Source organism: Aureobasidium pullulans, assembly GCF_000721785.1.
Source record: "Aureobasidium pullulans EXF-150 unplaced genomic scaffold scaffold_10, whole genome shotgun sequence".
Taxonomy (NCBI): Eukaryota; Fungi; Ascomycota; class Dothideomycetes; order Dothideales; family Saccotheciaceae; genus Aureobasidium; species Aureobasidium pullulans.
Window position 1 is genome coordinate 328,650 of NW_021941030.1, and position 19,254 is coordinate 347,903.

At 49.0% G+C, this 19,254-nt stretch overlaps 6 protein-coding genes across 6 annotated transcripts; 5 read left to right on the forward strand and 1 right to left on the reverse strand.

The window, feature by feature from the left end:
- Positions 1–182: 182 nt before the first annotated feature.
- Positions 183–1,872, forward strand: M438DRAFT_319601 (Zn-dependent exopeptidase). Its single transcript, XM_029902841.1, has 4 exons — positions 183–581; positions 631–1,043; positions 1,153–1,570; positions 1,621–1,872. Exons 1-4 carry the CDS (start codon positions 393–395, stop codon positions 1,762–1,764), a joined length of 1,164 nt encoding a protein of 387 aa, XP_029760034.1. The 5' UTR covers positions 183–392; the 3' UTR covers positions 1,765–1,872.
- Positions 1,873–4,385: 2,513 nt separating this feature from the next.
- On the forward strand, positions 4,386–10,403 carry M438DRAFT_319604 (pectin lyase-like protein; the record flags this gene model as incomplete). Its single annotated transcript, XM_029902842.1, has 5 exons — positions 4,386–4,455; positions 4,573–5,397; positions 5,551–5,557; positions 5,747–9,527; positions 9,654–10,403. The coding sequence occupies 5 exons, from the start codon at positions 4,386–4,388 to the stop codon at positions 10,401–10,403; spliced, it is 5,433 nt and encodes a 1,810-aa protein (XP_029760035.1).
- Positions 10,404–10,873: 470 nt separating this feature from the next.
- Positions 10,874–11,412, forward strand: M438DRAFT_23681 (uncharacterized protein). The gene is made up of 2 exons (XM_029899469.1): positions 10,874–11,190; positions 11,276–11,412. The coding sequence occupies exon 1, from the start codon at positions 10,941–10,943 to the stop codon at positions 11,172–11,174; it is 234 nt and encodes a 77-aa protein (XP_029760036.1). The 5' UTR covers positions 10,874–10,940; the 3' UTR covers positions 11,175–11,190; positions 11,276–11,412.
- Positions 11,413–11,564: 152 nt separating this feature from the next.
- Positions 11,565–15,256, forward strand: M438DRAFT_355700 (uncharacterized protein; the record flags this gene model as incomplete). Its single annotated transcript, XM_029907053.1, has 2 exons — positions 11,565–11,608; positions 11,662–15,256. The coding sequence occupies 2 exons, from the start codon at positions 11,565–11,567 to the stop codon at positions 15,254–15,256; spliced, it is 3,639 nt and encodes a 1,212-aa protein (XP_029760037.1).
- Positions 15,257–17,352: 2,096 nt separating this feature from the next.
- Positions 17,353–17,866, reverse strand: M438DRAFT_345939 (uncharacterized protein). Its single transcript, XM_029905558.1, has one exon. It carries the CDS (start codon positions 17,833–17,835, stop codon positions 17,467–17,469), a length of 369 nt encoding a protein of 122 aa, XP_029760038.1. The 5' UTR covers positions 17,836–17,866; the 3' UTR covers positions 17,353–17,466.
- Positions 17,867–18,166: 300 nt separating this feature from the next.
- Positions 18,167–19,246, forward strand: M438DRAFT_345940 (putative hydrolase or acyltransferase of alpha/beta superfamily). The gene has a single exon (XM_029905559.1). The coding sequence runs from the start codon at positions 18,297–18,299 to the stop codon at positions 19,140–19,142; it is 846 nt and encodes a 281-aa protein (XP_029760039.1). The 5' UTR covers positions 18,167–18,296; the 3' UTR covers positions 19,143–19,246.
- Positions 19,247–19,254: the final 8 nt, after the last annotated feature.

Consider the following 19,254-nt stretch of genomic DNA (forward strand, 5'->3'; position numbering starts at 1 on the left):
GATGACCGATATGAGACCTTCGTACTAGCCGTTATACTATCGAGGCGGGTTATGAAAGAAAGTCGATCTACAACACACATATCCTCTGCACAATTTGAAGCCCAGCGCATCGATGCCGACAGCCAATCCTCACAACCTTGTGATGCGAGCCGGCAGTTCGAGCTTGCTGTTTGTCGTTTGATATGCTGCAAACTTTTCCCGTGCTCAAAATTGCAGAACTCGAATTAGTTGCGAAACCAAGTGAAACCCAATGATCACATGCACGATGCGAAGCTTGTGATGACGTGCCTGGCGCCTTCGATACAAGCGTTGTTCGGTCAACTCCCCGCGATAGGCAGTCATCTCTGACCATCTGCTCTCTGCCATCTTACTTCCAATCTATACCATCAATCATGAAGACATCAGCCATTCTCGCAGCTTGTGCTTCTGGCCTTGCCGTACAGGCATTCAGTGTCCCGAGAATCGCCCAAAATGCCGCCCAGCAAGTCCAAGGCTTCATGTCGCCTGAGCAGTACCTGATCGAACTTGCCCCAGGCGAGACCAAATGGGTGACAGACGCCGAGAAGTGGGCTCTGAGAAGAGTATGCCACAGTAGAATCACTCTCCAAGGCTACGCTGACCAGACTACAGGAAGGCATCTCATTCTTCGATATCACCGACACGCCTGACCTTGGTTCCGTGCTCAAGTCCAATGCCGCAGTCAAGTTCCCGGAACATACCCACTACAACTCGACCGTGAAGAGCCTTGCCCGTAATTTGACCAAATTGAACATGCACGATCACCTCGAGACCTTCACCGCCTTCCACACACGCTACTACAAGAGTGAATACGGCGCCAAGTCATCATTCTGGCTGTTGGGCCAGGTCAATGACACCCTCGCACACGCAGGAGCTCTGAAGCATGGAGCAAGTGTCAAACATTTCGAGCATGCTTGGGGTCAGAACTCGATCATTGCCACACTCCCCGGCAAGACCAACAAGACGGTTGTTATCGGTGCCCACCAGGACAGCATCAACCTCTTCTTCCCTTCGCTCCTTGCAGCGTAAGTACATTCAAAACATGACGAGCCAATGATCACTTCCCACTAGTGGGGACTATGTGGCGCTCCACTATCTACTCGAGAAACATGCTAATTATATTTCCTATTGCAGACCTGGAGCCGACGACGATGGCAGCGGTACCGTCACTATTCTCGAGGCATTGCGTGTTCTGCTTCTTGACCAGGATATCATCGAGGGCAAGCAAGAGAACACTGTCGAATTCCACTGGTACAGCGCTGAGGAGGGTGGTCTTCTTGGATCTCAAGCCATCTTCCAGACCTACGAGAAGACTGGCCGTGATGTCAAGGCTATGCTGCAACAAGACATGACCGGTTACGTCCAGAAGACTCTTGACGCTGGAGAGCCCGAGAGTGTTGGCGTCATTACCGATTTCGTTGATCCCGGCCTTACCGAGTTCATCAAGAAGGTCGTCACCACCTACTGCGACATTCCTTATGTCCTTACCAAGTGTGGTTACGCATGCTCTGATCATGCCAGTGCTAGCAAGGCTGGGTACCCAAGTGCTTTCGTAAGTCATGGTTTCTTATACGGTCTCGAGACACGACTGACAAATTTCAGGTGATCGAGAGTGATTTCAAGTACAGTGACAACAAGATTCACACCACCGAGGATAAGATCGAATATCTCAACTTTGATCATATGCTACAGCACGCAAAGCTGACCCTTGGTCTGGCCTTCGAACTTGCATTTGCTAAATTCTAATTAGCTTGATTATGTCATTTCATATCGCACTTATGCATACAGGACGGCCGTTTGGTAGATTAGCTACGGATAGTAGATGTTCTGAATAATAATCAACTCTTCAATTTCATCTTGTTCTCTCGCATGACGATGAGCCTTCAACACATCAAGCGAAAATGCCGAGCCGCCAGCCTTTTGGTGCGAGATCGGTGCTGACAAGCACAAGCACAAGCGGTAGAAATGTTCTGGGAATGAATGACGACCGCAGCCAGATCACTCTGTTGCGGCTCTGCCCTAATTTCGTTCAGCTTGACGGAACAATTGCTCTCGCCACTGAGGACCGGTGATCAGTGACAACCACAAGAAGGCTCGTTTACGTTCCGCGTACTTACCGCGTACGCATTCGGAGGAACACCAGGTGGTTGCATGTAACAGTGATCGATTTCTCTCTGCTTGTAGCCCAGCCGTTCAACCTCTGTACATAACATGATCGGTAATAGCGCCATCTGTTTCCCGAGACACGGCGTCCCGAGACAGGTGCGTACTTTGCTTCACTCAACAGGTCAAGCTTAGTGGCCTTTGCTTCATACGAATGCTTTGAATCCCCAAATCAACTTGCCGTATCAGAAGCTGTGCCAAAGTGAGACCTCCACCTTACAACGGCGACCAGCGGCAGCCGGGGAAAGCGTTTAGATCTTTCGGAAGTACAACGGCGATGAGCCGGAGCTGCCGATTCATCTTGTTCTGACATCTGGTCTTCAAGAGAATGACGAGGAAGATGTGGTGGACTACGAGTATTCAGCTCTGCTTTTCCAGCAAACTCGCTTCGCCTTCCAGAATTGCCGCCCTATCCAGAGGCATGGATAAAGAAATGCTTGTTTTTGACCTTGGTCCTGAGCTTGTTGGTAGACTTGCATGGAAGGATGATTGATTTGGCGGGTTGACCCGCGGTACATTCACCACCCTTGACCATATCGCGTCTCTGACTCGTGGAATTTTTCCGTCAGCTGTACAATGTACAAAGCCCTTGTTTGGAAGCGAGCATGCGTGCCCGTTTTGGTATGCTTTCGTTCCTGACTGCTTTGGTGAAGATACCGCTTTCGCACATCGCAAGGTGACTAGGCACTACTGCGGTGTGCGGTCATGACCCATGCAGGTGCTTCCAGAATATGAAATACCAATCCCCAAGAAGATCGGCGCATTGCGGAGGATTGTCTGCATGTCCCGAGCTGCTGGACAGATTCACTTTTTGGCAGCTGTCAGACTTGGGACTTTGAGTCAGAAGTACTCTTCCATGTCTTGAGACCCTGTGAGAGCTTGAATCAATTCTCGTCAGATACGCTTTGCGTCCTACTCGAGAGCAGCCTCATCTTCCAACCATCGGATGACTTCAAAAATCACCAATGCGTCCCATTTTTCACCGTTCGTATCAGAGGTTCTTCCTTGTTTTCAGCTGCTCTCCATTCTGGTGGACCATGCTTTTCGAGATCTTAACGACTATTTGGGGAATTGTGGGTCTAGAGATGTTCTCGCCCACCAAAAATTTCAACCGCAGCCGAGAGTCGCAAGCGGGAGATTTCTCCGCCTCTTGTTCGCACTTCGCGTTCGCGTTTTCCACAACTCTCATCTCCACGTCAGTGGTGGGTTTCACGATCCATAGTTTCGGCTGTGGGCATCCTTCCGCAAATGAACCAGATGAAGATTCGAAAGCCGTCGAAGCCACCGAAGGCTACCATGTGTTCTGCTGTCACTCAAGGACCGAGTCCGCTAGGCCTCCCGTGTTAGGCATAGCACAAGGTCGAGACAGGTGCAAATTGATCTTCTTGCATGGATCTACAGCAGAAGTGCCAGGCTCCCCAGAGCTGAGTCTCTGTTCGGAGATGCATTGTAGGTGGATCTACTTCGCGGCGCAGCACCTCTGCACCTTACGGTCCTTACCAAATCGTCCTGCAGATAGGATGCCGCATGCTCGCTAAACATGTAAAAGCTCTAGAACCTTAATGCCGCCCTTAAACCAGTTGGGAAAGGCTTATACTTTCTGCAAAGTGCCGGCAAATATCGAGAAATGAACCAACAGCCTGAACCCTCTCTGGAATTCTCTCCGGTATACGCCACCTAAACTTCTACTGCAGAGACGCATGCTGGCCTTGTTGTTCATGAAATCAATCTTCGTGAGCAACTTCTTCTAATCGCTTAGATAGACAATTGATGAGCAGGAAACAGTCGTCCAAAGTTGTGCGAATCTCAGTCACAGTGGATCTCTGTGCGCCTGATTGTATCACTATATTTTTTGGTTAGTGTGCGAGGCTTGCATTGGATTGCCTCCACCCCGGAGAATGTACGTACGTGCACTCAGCCGCTTCCCGCAGCAGGAACAACCCTCTACACTTTCTTGGTACTCGAGGTGACTAGACTCGGTCCATGGTCCATCAGGCTAGCCGATTGTTCAGCCTGGCAAGTGTAGGGCCGCATGGTTCGGCCATCCCGGATGCCGTGATATCGGTACACCTTGATATATGCTCTTCCAAACATGATATATTAAGCATGCTGCCCATGTGTGAGAAGGACCTCAATCAAGCAGTTCCTCTTCATCTTACATTCGCTCATTTGATCTTGCCTCTTTCGAGGTGATCACATTCGTTATGAGGACTTCATTCTTGTCCAGCATTGCTGGTCTTGCAGCTCTTGCAGTCTGCCAAAGCTCAACAGATGGTTCCTCAACCTCATCTTCAGCATATGTTTCATCCAGCAGCTCGCTTGTTGCAACAAGTTCATCGAGTTCTTCTCTCGCCACATCAAGTTCATCGAGCTCTTCCCTCGCTACATCAGATTCATCGAGCTCTTCCCTCGTTGCAACAAGTTCCTCGAGCTCTTCTCTTGTTACGTCACGTTCATCGAGCTCTTCTCTCGTTTCCTCGAGCTCGTCGACAGTCGTTTCTTCCGCATCCTCTTCAGTCACTGCTTTGACCGTCGCTACTGATGCTTCGGGTCAGTACACGGCTATCAACGCTGCTATCTCTGCTGCTCAAAACTCTGGCATCCCTACTGTTGTCGTAAAGGCGGGTACATATTCCGAGGCCATCGCCGTCAGCGGTACCCAGACGGTGACTGTCGTCGGACCTTCCGCTAGCTCAGTTGCCCAAAATCAGGTCAACGTCATTGCCAGCGGCAGCAATGGTGTCGTCAACATCGCTACATCTAGCACCAAGGGTGTCACTTTCAAGAACTTGAACTTGACCAATGCTGCCACCGATGGAACCGCCCCTGCCGTCTATATTAGAGGAAGCAAGCATGGATTCTACAACTGCGCCCTCATTTCCGGCAGTACTGGCGTCTATTTCTCCTCCTATGGAACTGCTCTCATTGCCAACTCCTACATCGAGGGTGTGGATAAGCTCTTTACCAACTTCCCCACTGTCTACGTCTATGGGTCAACCATTGTGCCTACCAACAGCAGCGCTCTGATTGTGTATGCTAAGGGTGTGGCTGCCGGTATGATGAACGCTGGCAACTCCACTGTGGTTATCGATTCCAGTTCAGTGGCTCAGAAAGCTGGGTTGGTCAACACCAACGTCTTCCTTGCAGCAGCCAATGGTAACTTCACACAAGTTGTTTACCGTAACACCAACCTTGGAAACTTGGTCGCTTCTAGTGGTTTCCACCCCACCTCTTGCAAATACATCAATTTCTTCGGTGAATTCTCCAACGTTGGACCTAGTTCTTACTCGGCCAACGCCATCAGCAGATCCAAGGTTTGCGACATTCAGATGACTGTCGACCAGGCCAATGCCTTTACTATTGATCAAGTATTTGGGTATACTTTTGCAGGCTACAACTCCTTTGACACAACCTGGGTTGACTCGGATGTACTGAGCGTGATTCAGAAGTCCGACTCCGCTCAAGTTGCAGCAGTCTCGAGCTCTGTTGTCACCTCTTCAGTCTCATCAACTGTATCATCCGCATCATCCTTGTCGACCAGCAGTGTCGTCTCTGGCAGTATCAGCGTCTCTGGCAGCAGTAGCATCGCGTCCAGCAGCAGTGTATCTAGCAGCGGCCTTGTCTCTGCCAGCAGCACCCTGTCGGTTTCCAGCTCGAGCACTTGTGCCACACCTACTCCTTCGGCTACTTTGATTGTCTCTCAGAATGCCACGGCTTGCCAGTACGGCAACATCTCTGCTGCCATCGCTGCTCTTCCCAACGATAGCAAGCCTTACACCATTTACATCATGCCTGGTACCTATAATGAGCAGATCAGCATCACCAGAAACGGCAAAGTCACTCTTATTGGTGAGACCAACTTCAAGAACGACTACAGTCAAAACCAGGTCAAAGTTCAATTCTCGAGCGGTCGTCTCACCTCATTGAGCCAGAACGAGCAGACTCCCGTCATCAACTCCAAGAAGACCAATGACAACTCTGGTCTGGCAATGTACAACATTGACTTCATCAACTCGTACCCTCAAACTGCCAATACCGCTGCTCTTGCTGCTGATTTCTATGGTAACAACATGGCTGCTTATGGATGTTCTTTCATTGGCTTCCAGGATACTCTTCTGGCCAATAAAGGTGTTCAAGTTTTCTCGAACTCGTACGTCGAGGGATCTATTGACTTCGTGTGGGGCTTCTCGACAGCTTATTTCTACAAGTGTGTGATCGCCACCAACACCAAGGGTGCATGTATTGCTGCTCAAGGCCGTACCGTCGGAGTGAATTCTGCATATATCTTCGACTCGTCTTACATTACCTACACCTCCACCTATGGCAGCACGTTTGGAGCCAGTTACCTTGGTCGTCCTTACAGCAACTACTCCACCGTTGTGTACAAGAACAGCTATCTCGACAAGCACATCAACGCTGCTGGTTGGCAAGTTTGGTCGACAGGTAACCCTCAAACGTCGAACGTTTTCCTCGGAGAATATAACAATACTGGACCAGGAGCATGGGTCTCAGGAACCGCTCGTGCTTCATTTGCGACCAACATGACCGATGATCAGGTTGCAGCTTACAGCCTTGCAAGCTGGGTTGGAGACACTAGCTTCATTGATCAGGCTGCTTGGAACTATGAGACGTCTTGGAAATTCCCTGCATCAACTACTACTAGCGGTACCAGCAGCACTTCTTCTGGTGTCTCTGGTCCTACCAGCACTGCTTCTATCAATGCTCACCCCGACAGCGGCACCGTTCCTCCTCAGTATGCAGTCATTGTCTCAGCAGATGGTCAGCACAATGCTTCGTTCACCAATTTGACCGCCGCTCTTGCTGCCCTGCCCAATGACAACACCAATCAGACCATCTTCTTGTACGCTGGTACATACAACGAGCAGATCCCTTCAATCAACCGCCCTGGTGCTGTTCGTGTTATTGGTTACACCTCTGGCAATCCTGGACAAAGCTACAAAGACAACTCTGTCACTGTCACTTTTGCTCGTGGTCTCTCTGTTTCTCCTCTACCCAGTGGTCACAGCGATGCAGAAACTGCGACCCTCGCAACTGCCTCGAACAGAATCTCCTTCTACAACATCAACTTCATCAACTCTGATAACCTTGATGGTCTGGAGGCAAGTTACGTCACATTGGCTGCCTCTATCTATGGCAATGATATTGGTTTCTACGGATGCGCCTTCGAGGGTTGGCAGGACACTCTCCTGACTGGCGCAACTGCAGGCTATCAGTACTACGAGTCTTGCTACATCTCAGGTGCCATTGACTTCATTTGGGGTTACAGCAAGTCCTACTTCAAGGGATGCACTATTGGTGCCAAGAAGGCCAAATCTGCCATGACTGCTCAGAGTCGTGCTTCTGCTTCTGCTATTGGCGGCTACATCTTTGATCAGACACTTTTCACTTCTGCTACAGATGCAACAGTCGATCTCACAGGCACTGTCTACCTGGGTCGTCCTTATTCTGCTTACGCACTGGTTGTTGTCAAGAACTCTTATCTTGATGACATTATCAACCCATCAGGTTGGAAGGTTTGGTCAGCCACTGACCCTCGTACTGACCACACTACATTCGCTGAATTCGCCAATGTTGGTCCTGGCGCTTGGCAAAACAACGTTGCAGCCCGTCAAGCCTTTGGTAATGCCACTCTTTTGACATCTGACACTTACTCCCTTGCATCTGTTATGGATAACACAGCTTGGATTGATTCTACCTACTGGAACTCGATTGTTACTCCTGAGCCTGCTGTCGTCAACACTACTGCTCCCAACAATGTCACTGTTTCAGGATCAAGCTCTTACAACGGTACCGTTCCCCCTACCGGTGCTATCATCGTTTCCAAGAACGCCATTGATGGTATGACCACCTACGATACAATCCAAGCTGCTCTCAACGCTGCACCCACCTCGAGCAAGACAAATGCTACCATCTTCATCTACCCCGGTACATACAACGAGCAGTTGATTGTCAACAAGAGCGGCACAACCATCTTCATGGGCTACTCTGACTCGACCGATGATTACAGCAAGAACCAGGTCACAATTCAGCAATCCTACGGTGAGGACACTCAAGGAACTGGAAGTGATGTGGATGCTGCTACGGTCTACGCCACTGGAAACTACTTCTATGCGTACAACGTGAACTTCAGAAACAATAACGGCACACAACAGAACATTGCTTCTTTGGGTTTCGCAGTCAAGAGTAGCAAGTATGCCTTCATGCACGGTTGTCAGATCTACGGTAATCAGGATACCTTGTACATCTCTGGAAACATGTTCACCTTCAAGACTTACATCGAAGGTAACGTCGATTTCATCTTCGGTGCCGGCTCTGGCTACTTCCTCAACTCGACCATCTCGCCCAATGAAGACGGTGATTCTATCACCGCTGCTAAGCGTGCAACCAACACTACAGCGGCAGGATTCGTCTTCGATCAGTGCACAATCGTACCTGCTGCTGGATCTTCTGGGTTCAAGAATGTCTCGCTAGGACGTCCATGGAACAATTTCGCCCGTGTTCTGTATGCTGGCTGCTACCTTGATGGATCAGTTGGATCTGCTGGATGGACTCAATGGAGCAAGTCATCACCTCAGACTGATGGTGTGACCTTTGCTGAGTACCACAATTACGGACCTGGAAGCAGTACTTGCAAGCGTGCCAGTTTCTCAGAGCAGTTGTCTGATTCTGATGCTGCTCAGTTCCAGTTGGCCAACTTCTTCCCTACCACATCCTGGATTGACTTTTCCGTTGTTGATGTCCAGCCTTTCACTGCTGGGTTTGGTTCTGCTCCTGCTGCATGTGTCAGCTCTTCTTCCTCGTCTTCCTCCATGCTCTCAACGGTCTCTTCCACCAGCAGCAGCTCTGTTACTCTGCCCCTCGTTACCACACAGGTCACCACCACTATCATCCAGAAGGCAACTACATTCACCACACTCACTCAAGGAGACATTACTTCGACTTCTGTAACTCATGTCACAGAGAATGATGGCCTCACCGTCACTCCTCCGGCTGTTTTGAAGACTTCAATCATCAAGGCAACCAGCGTTCTGACTTCGACTACTACAAAGGCAGCCAAGACCGCAACTGTGAAATCCACTTCTGTTGTCATTGCCACCGTTACTGCCTCTGCTAAGGATGTCACTGTTCAGCAAATCTCGACCGTCTCGGGTGAAACCACCGTTTCTGGCAAGGATACGACTATCAAGAGCACTGAAACCGACTATTTCACTGTTTCTGTCGCTGGAAAGACCTCGAGCGTCAAGGCTACTAGCACTGTCATTGCAACTTCGACTTCTTCTCCCAAGCCGGTCACAATCACTGAGAACCTTGGCTCTGTCGTAACTGTCTACCAGACTTCGACATTGAAGGGTGCAACAGTCAGCAGTGTGACTACAGTTCAAGGCGCAGATGTCACCAGCTCGACGACTCTTAAGGCCTCAACTGTTACTATTTCAAGCTACTCGGTCAAGACAACCACCAAGGGAACTACTATCACTGCTTCATGTGTCCCCACTGCAGCTGCTGCTAGACTCTTCAGAAGAGGTCTCGAGGCTCGTGCTGCTGGAACAACCACCATATTTGTTAGCACTACTCTGACCTCCTACATCAAGACTTCGGTGGTCACCAGCGCAGGATCAACCATCTACACCAGTGTAACGAGCACCAGCACTATCGGTGGAACCAGCACTCTTAAGGCTGCTACTTCTACGATCTTGAGCACTTCATACGCAACCTCGACTGATCTCATCACTGAGAGTGCCGCCGCCGCAACTACCACATCGGTCATTCTGTCTTCTTCGGCGACTACTGTGACTGCTGCTGGCTCGACAGTGACAAATCTTGCGTACACTACCGTTTACAGCACTGTTTCTCTGCCTGCAAGCACTTACTACAGCGTCGCAACTGTGAAATCCACACAGACAGTTTCCGCTGATGCCGCCACCGTGACCAGCCTCAAGCTCGTTTCCAGCACCACTGTCGTTACTGCTGCTCAATCAACTGTGACCATCACAAACGCTGCAGACTCGACGACTACTATCCTGACCACACTTCCTGCATCCACAGCAACTGTCTACAAGACCAGCTCGCTCAAGGGAAGCACAATTAAGGTCACTGTCACTCCTGCTCCTGCCACCAAGACGACGACTGTGAAGAGCACTTCCACCGTCTTTTCAACTGTTACAAAGACTGCTAAGAACGCACCTGCTTGCACGGATTAGAAAGTTTTGATGTTTTGATTGTCTTGTTACGAGTTTCATGTTTTTGTATATACAATAATACCCTTTTTAATGCATATTATTCACCACTCAAGTTACCTCGTCCAATGAATACTGCGGTGACATGTAAAGACTTTGCAATATGACAACACAATTTTGCTTTGGTGTGAAGATAGAGGCATTGTTCAGCACAATGTTGATCTCAAGCAAAATGGTTCGTGTAATCGAGCGTCTGCGACTGATCCTTGTCGCAGACGGGAGTTGCCGCCAGCCCGGATCACCAGGAGATGATATAAAGCGCAAGGAGTTTGCTTATCCGGCGCGTGCTACTCCGGGCACCAAACACTCTTGGAAAATTTAGCCGTTCAAATGCAAATTGTTATTGAGAAATTTGAGAGATTTCTTCGAGAGCTCAAGTTATGTGCCCTCTCACTGGACACCCTCTGAGCTCTCAATAGTATTGTGCATTTTGATGGACAGTGCCATTGAGTGCACTGGTCTCGGAGGGAGCCATACTTGGCATGCGCCATGTAAGAAACCATGTGTCGCTCGTTAAGCTTCCGGAATGCTGGGGTGTCCTATCTTCACTACTCGAGTACCTTCCCTGTTGCTTTGTTCGGAAACAAGGTTTTCATACTGTTAGTAGTTGATGATGCTCCGTATCGTTACAAGTTGATCAAGGCTAGTCGGAAGCTGGGGGTTGATTGCAGGTCCAAACCGGAAAACCAGCACTTCATGGAGATGTTGGATGATGAAGGACTGAGTGCGATATGAAGCAACATATGGGTGGGTAAGTGTCAAAATCGTTGCTGCTTCGTTGGGAAGGAACGAAATGCTCTTTCCTACCTCCCTATGCTGAATTTTGTCACTCTTAGCCACGTCCCGAGATCTTCGTGATAAGCTCATCCGGGCTGAAGAAATGCACGATGTTTTTGAGATCAGTGCAGCCTTCCATTGAGAGTGTGAAATTTAGAGCTCTCAGTGAAGGGCTGCACTGATCTCAAAAGCATTGTGAATCTTTGAAGCGTGCGCGTGACAAAGTCCAACAAGCAACTTCCCTCGGAAAGAGCCTGGCTGCCGATTCATTGCGCAACGCGACTGGGCGGAAAGTTCATCGACTCGACAAGCCTTGCAACATATAGATCAACCATCAATCAGTGCAACATGGCATCGTTGTCGATCTCGAAGAGCTCTGTCTCCAGACAACGGTGCGTCACATCGTCGACACTTCCCCTTGTAGCAAGCTAACCGTCTTTTCTAGATCTGATCCGGTCGACCCGGTCACCACCAGTCTGGTTGTAAAAACCATCAAGCGTGGTCTAAGTGACGGGCCTCGGCGCACCGTCTCCAACAAGGATCCCGTGATCTACGCCGAACAGTTGTTCAATCAGATGAAAGCCAACCTCAAGTCTTTGAATCTCAACACATCACGCATGATTCAATCGAATTTCGAATTCCTTCTCCCCGGCAGATCATCGACAAAGTATCAGCTCACAATCTTCGAAGCTCTTCGCGCCACGCCGATCACCGTCACTAATGCCGAACTTGGACGAATCTTTGACCTCGAACTCTCTACTGAGACTTCTCCTGCTACAGAAGACAACTTTCATCACTTCTACATCCGGTCCTGGACGTTCACTTATAGTGAGCTAGCAGCGCTGTGCAGTCACATGAGTGCAGACGGTGCCCGCCTTCCTGAAGTGTCCAACTGGCTTGATGTGGCCAAACTTTACCGTCAGAAAACGGACGTCTTCACTATTCGTTATGCAGGCACTGTCTTAGGGCCCGGAAGGCCCTACGATCGTTATGTGGAAGACTTGGGCGTCCGTACCTCAGGCATTCTTGCAGAATTCACACGCGCAGTTGATACAGTCGTTCCGCACATCGGCCAAGCCGCTCAGATATTCCTTGTTCGCAACGCATCTGTGGCCGAACACGACGTGCTCATGACAATGTCCGACCCCGAGGACAGAGAACGCATGTTGATCGAACTTCTCGGTCATCAATCTCTTCTTAATCGCCAGAGAGGTGGTTACTTCACATCTTACGTTCCCTTCTATGAAGATGTCGAACTCTTCAAGGACCTTCGGACCGACGCATGGGGTAGTTACAAGAACAACAGATTGAACTGCCCAGACGAAACTCTTGCAAACCTCACAGCACTATTTGATGACATTCAATCCTATGCAAACGAGAACGCGGACCTCACCGGAACTTGGAAGTATGAGTTTTCAGACAATTTGCGAGACATGAGTTTGGGACAAGCCACGCCTCATTGTTTCCAAAACGTGACTCCCGTCGTGTTTATCGGCAAGGATATCTCCGAAAGTGCATACATTAACGCAACACCATATCTGAATCCGCGATCTATCGGCCAAGCTGGTCAGTTCCTACGAGACGTCATCCATCGGTTGGTTGATGACGAGACTGTTGCCAATGGGCGAGATGTTGTGCCTAACTCGTTCCGTATGGACCGCAGCTTTTGGGTGTTCTATGATCTGTGGCAGTGGTTAGCTCATAAGGACTTGGAGGCGGCCGCTCGATTCCTCCAGCGCTATCTTGCAACTGTTCGTCCATTGATCGCCGTCGCATTCGGCCTTGTGACCAACAATGTCACAAGAGCAAATTTCGACAGCCTCAATGGTATCAAGATGAACTCATACACTTCAGTCGTCTGCGAGCCAAGTATTCAGTATTACGACAACGCTAAGAAGCATGACGCCAACAGTGCCTTCATCAATGTTCCACTCTATGATCCGGGCCGCGACAAGTACGGCAGCAATAGCCCTGAGATCAGAAGACTTATCGACCTGAGCATGCGCTACGTCTTCCTTTTGGTCGATACCGCTGGCGCAGTTTTGTCAGAGCAAAACTCGAACATGCCTCTCAATCGTCTGGACATGTGTAAAGCAATCATTGCTCGTATGGAAAGGTTGTCAGAAACCGACCCCATTCATCGTGCCTTCATGGCCGCTTTGAAATCTGCTCGAGATAACTGTGCCGCCTACATCAGGATCAACTTCAGCCAGACCGCTTCTGAAGATGTTCGTCCAGTCCTTGATCATGCTGGTCGCCAAATCATTCAGAGTTTGGGCGTGGCCAAAGGAGACCCTCAATCAACCGAGCGGCACAAACAACTCGATTCAATATGGGAACTCAACCTCCCAGAGCTGCACACAATCATTGGCCATGAAGACAGCCTTAAGAATGATTGGAAGGCAATTTTTCTTCCACTCCACCAAGATCAGTACTTCTATCTGGCAGTTCTTGCCCAACTGCCCCCTGACAGATACCTCGTTGAGCTCTTGGACACGGTCCGCCCTACTTGGGCGACAAACGATTCCTGGGTACACAAAAAAGAGGTGAGAGATTCTGCTATTGCGAAAGTCCAAGGAGGACTTTGGATCTCACGCAGAAAGGACGAGGATCGCAAATACACCGTCCAGTTTCCGGATGCCGCAGTGAGCGCCAAGAACCTTCATGGTCATCAAGTTGGGTTTGTCGAAAGCAATGGAAAGGCTCGTATTCGGTGGATTAGATCCGACGGCATCACTGAGACCACGATCCTCGACGTTGTCTCTGCAATTTCCAAGTCAGACTTCGAAACAAGAACCTTGCTTTTCACAGAGCACGGCATCAACGTTGTTTCCGGCACCGGCGATGAATTCCGAACCAGGTTTGACCAACAAAGCCAAGCCACAATCCCCTTGGATCAACTGCTTCACAATCCTAAGCTCTATCCCCTATGGTCGGCAGTCAGATTGGCACATGGTCACAATGTCCCACCATTTGGTACTCAATTCGACGAGTCACTAGCCAAACATTGGGGCAAGAAGCAAGGTGTTGCTGCTCTCGTCCACTCTGCAACTTCCGAGAAACCGCCACAAAATCGCCCTCCTGAAGAGAATGACGCTCTCTACCCACTCGACCAATACCTCAAGATCTACTTTCCTCAAGGGGGCACCTTTTACTATCACACGCCGGACAAGGAAGTAGTCAAAGACAAGCGAAGACTTAATGCAAAATCCAAGGCAATAGTGACTACTGAGAACATGAAACAGTTCCTCGAGATGCTTGACACACCGGAATGGGCCAAGCACCCTTACCGTGATTTCTGGAAGGGCGAGCTGCAAGGCAAGAAGATAGCTAACGTTGCGCTCTTTAGTAAGAACCTTCCTATTCTTCGACACACCACACTTAAGACATTTGGTGGTGGTTCGAGACCGATCTTCTGGGAGCTTGGTGCTCCAGGTTCCGCATTGGATGAACCTTTCGACCAAGACTATGGACAGTCATGCCTTCCTGGCGCAAGCGGAAGAGGAGTTGCCGGGAAGACATTCAAGGCCGCCAAAGCCGGTAAACAACCGAAGAGCGACGGTGCCACCGAACCGGCAGACCATGGTACTACGAATAAAGCTAAAGGCAAGGAATCCACACCCAAGGCTGGACTCAAAGGCACTGCCACCAGCACGACTCAATCGAAGACTACCACTCGAGCTCCGTACACCGCACTCTCACATCCGGGGCAATACCAGACGTCTTCAAAGCGAAAGACAGAGGATGATGCTAGAGCTTCACCCAAGCAACCCCCAGCTTCTAGCTTAGCTCAATCTCCTCCAACTCAGCCGACTACTTCCTCTTACGCCGACTCCGTTTACCAGCCGCCCTCTGATTTTCCCGCAGACTTTTTCTTTTCAGGACATGCTACGCCAGCTACGCCAGCTGCACCAGCTGTACCGGCTGCGTCTGCACCGACCGCTCCACGTCAACCCAGCAAGCGCAAGGCAGAGCAAACCCCAGAGGATGCTGAAGGTGGAAAATCGGCCCCCAAGAAGTCCAAGCTCAAGAGGCGTTAACTTGCTACGCTCTTTTTTCCTTCCATTACGTAGCACCTTTTTGAACTAGATCAGAAAATACAACTTCGTTACACTGCCCGTTGTCATTCCAACTCATGTTCATTATGGTCCCAATGCACAATGCTTTCACAATCAGAGACCCTTTCCATTGAGAGCACCTCATGTACTGAGCTTCTGCAAGCTCTCAACGGCTATAGACGTGTCACTCAAAAATTATGCAATGAAGCAGCTAATCTTAGTGACCATCTTGCTCCCGGGAGTGGTGTGTGATTCGTATTGTCTCTACTGCATGAATGCTTTTGTTAGACCATGCGGTATGAAGAAGGTTGAGTAGGCATTACAAACATTCTCATTCCACCAGTAGAGACTGCAATAAAGCTTTGACCATAGCCTCTTGGTCTCTCACATGAGCGTTTACAGTTCGGGCTTCGTCCTTCAATGCTCTGGAGGATGGTGATTGGATGGTCATGTTTTTACGACCGACACTGAGCTTCTCGATTGTTTTAGAAGGTAGTGTTAATGTCATCTGCAAAGAAAATGAAACAGACCGTCTGGCAGAAGCTGTTTTCTTTTCTTGGATTGTACTTTAACATTGAGGTCAGTGTCTGCGAAAAGCCCTGGCCTATACCGCCCCTTCTGCTTTGACACCCAAGTAAGATGCATGCTGACAAGTGCTCATGGATATTCGGCTCACAGATAACTCTTGCATGGTCCCAACAGATATTTCTGATGGCGAGAATTGTTGAGACATTGTTGTCGTCAGATACAGCTGTAGCGAGCGATTTGAAGCCTCCCACTTGGACTCGAGATATCTCAACCAACACTGGACCAATAGTCCTGAAATTTGCACAGTGTACGTGTCTAGTACTCTTCGATGCTGAGTAGCAACGATGACTCGAGCAAAAATCGGGGTCACCCGGAAATTTTCAACGTTTTCGGGTGACCACCAAAAGTTCCCTAGAGCTTCCTGGACCCTAGCAACGACCCCTAGACAAGCAAAAAGATGGAATAGCTGGGAATCGAACCCAGGACCTTCTCTAGACCATGAAGACATGCGAAAAAGATGTTATGCCCCTAAACTACTATCCCTACTCCGATAAGTTGAAGGGTTTGCAACAAAATTATATATCACCAAAATTTTGGCCTGAATGTTGCATTCTGGAGGACCTTAGGACGAGACGTCTCCTGGACGCCCGAAAGGTGCAGCTTTCCATCAGTGTAACTAGTTTCATCATACGTGAAGGAAAGAGCAAGATACCACGAGAGAAAGTGGGTGAAGCCTGGGTTTTCAGAAATCTCCCGACGATGATTCGTGTCCGCCAGAGTCGAGATTTGCGAAGTCTGCCAACCACAAGATTTTTCCGACATCAAAGAACCTCATCCCTCAAAGTTTTCTGGTCGAGTATCCTCGAGTCCGAGGGTGGTGGGGGTCTGTGGCAAATATAGGCGAGATCCGAGCCTCGAGGCTTCAGGCTTCAGGCTTTACGACCCGGAATGTGACTCCGTACCACCAACTCATTTTCCAAAACTGTTAAGCACAATCAACACTCTTACTTAGCAAGTGAACCTTAATTTCAATCTGTTTGACTAAGAAGTTTCGAAAGACAGAGCTACAATGATACAAAAGGTTGTATTAGCTTGTATTTTGAGATTACAAGACGTACGTATCCTTATAGACTAAGTACCGCTTCGGTCTTAATGGCCTTTGCATTTATCTACTGCAAATCTAAAGCAGTATAACCTGCCTATTGTACCAAATGAGGGTACATTTAGTTAGTGCCGTGCGACTGGTTATCTAATATCAACAGCTGAATTCCTTCTAGCAACTCCTCTTCACGATTATAGGTCGTGTCTTAGGGTTCTACTATGAACTCATGTGCTCGAGCCTAACTGCAGTCCCGCGCATGATGGATTGGATTGACGAAAATCGCCACATCACGTGGTAAGCAATTACCTCTGACAGGTCGGTTAGCTCAGTTGGTTAGAGCGTGGTGCTAATATCATTCGATACACGGCACGCCAAGGTCGCGGGTTCGACCGTAAGTACACTTGAACTTTCAAACTTCCGACTATCAACTAACAATGTTCCAGCCCGTACTGACCATTCTTAAATATCTTTTTTGGTTTGATGTCGTTTTGTAGTTGGTCGACCCCAGGGCTTCCTCCTGGAACGAAAAAAAGAAAAGCTTTAAGATGAGCGACAGCGAAACTCAAGGCTTGTCTTTTTGGTTCCGTTCTTCCATGTCGAACCTCCTAGAAGTAAAAAGGTCGCGGGTTCGACCTCCGTACTGACCATCATTTTGCTTCGTAGAGGGCAGGAAGAGGATGGAGGAAGGGTGGGTGGATGATGGAGAAACAAAAAGGAGGTTGAGGTACAAATTTTTATGTGGGGCTTGCTGGACGCTGAAAGGGACCGTTTCTTTTGTGTCATGCTGCGATGGAGAAGCGTACATAGCCACTGAACACCAGGAGAGTCGTCTAGGATACTGTTTCGTGTTACGGAGAATTGTTTGAGAGATATAAGCCCAGGAGAAGCTAATCGCAGTCAGGTTGTAGGCCTCTGAAATGGGATTCCCCATATCTTCATATAAAAAAGCAGCATGCGCGTGGATCAAAGATGTTTGAAATAAAACAGAACAGCATCAACAGGCTGGTCTCCTGATATCGATACAAACGAGCAGCACAGGTGACGTTGACAAAGCCGATGGCTGATTTCGGCTGGGCTTTCGGTAAAGTGATCTTCTTGCCGAAAACATAAAACATGGATGACTGCAGCAAAGACAGCCAACATGTCCACATCACTCTAGAAGCACGTCGTTATATGTCGGTAAGGTGACAATTTTGACCGACACCCGTGGTGGTAGAAGAAATTGGTATGTTCAAGAGGTGGTGACTGTGCTGAAGGTAAAGCGTTTCTTTAACTCTCACTTCCTGTCTTCTTCTTCTTCTTGCTCCTCCAGCGCCAAATTTCCATTTTCTCATTTGCTACTGTGTCTTAAATTTCTCGAATCAAGGGTCATCGGGACTTCCTCACAAAATCATGGCTACGACTTCCGAGACCAATAGAGACATGGATACCAAGCTCATTCACGAAAAGTACGACCTCACAATTGATGGAGTGGACATCGTAATCGCCGCCACTCGGCGAGAAGCAACTACAGACCTTGCCCCTATTGTATTCCTGCATGGCTTTGGATCAACAAAAGAAGACTACATCGACATTGTCCATCATCCGTCTTTCTCTGGAAGACCGTTTCTCGCATATGATGCGCCTGGATGCGGAGAAACTGTTTGCAACGACCTCTCAAAGATGTCGATACCGTTCTTGATGGAAACAGCAAAGGCCGTACTCCAACTGGCAGGCATTCAGAGATTCCACCTTTGCGGCCATTCCATGGGCGGCCTGACAGCATTGATGCTAGCGCATCAGGATCCGTCAAGAGTTGTGAGCTTCATCGACATTGAAGGAAATATCGCCCCTGAGGATTGCTTCCTCAGCCGACAAGTCATCACATATCACTCAGACGACCCGGAAGTGTTCTTCGAAGCCTTTGTACAGAGGGTTCGCAGCTCAAAAGAATTCTCGAGTTCATTGTATTCTGCAAGCTTGCGTCACAAGGTTCGAGTCGGTGCTGTACGCGGCATATTCGAATCAATGGTCGATTTATCTGACAACGCGGATATCATGACGAAGTTTTTGTCTTTGCCTTTTCCTCGCATGTTCATGTATGGAGAGCAGAATGCTTCTCTATCATATCTTGGTCATCTCGAGGCCAACGGAGTGGAGCTGGCCGAGATACCTCACAGCGGACACTGGCCGATGTATGCGAACCCATTGGAGATGTGGTGTCGTATCGCAGTATTTTTGGATCGTCAGAAGCAATAGGAGTTGCATCTAGTCATAGAAGAGCATAGATCCTGATATATATATATATATATGGGCAGCAGCTTGCAATTTAGACATAGATATCCGTATCATTACACAGGGAGTTAGAATG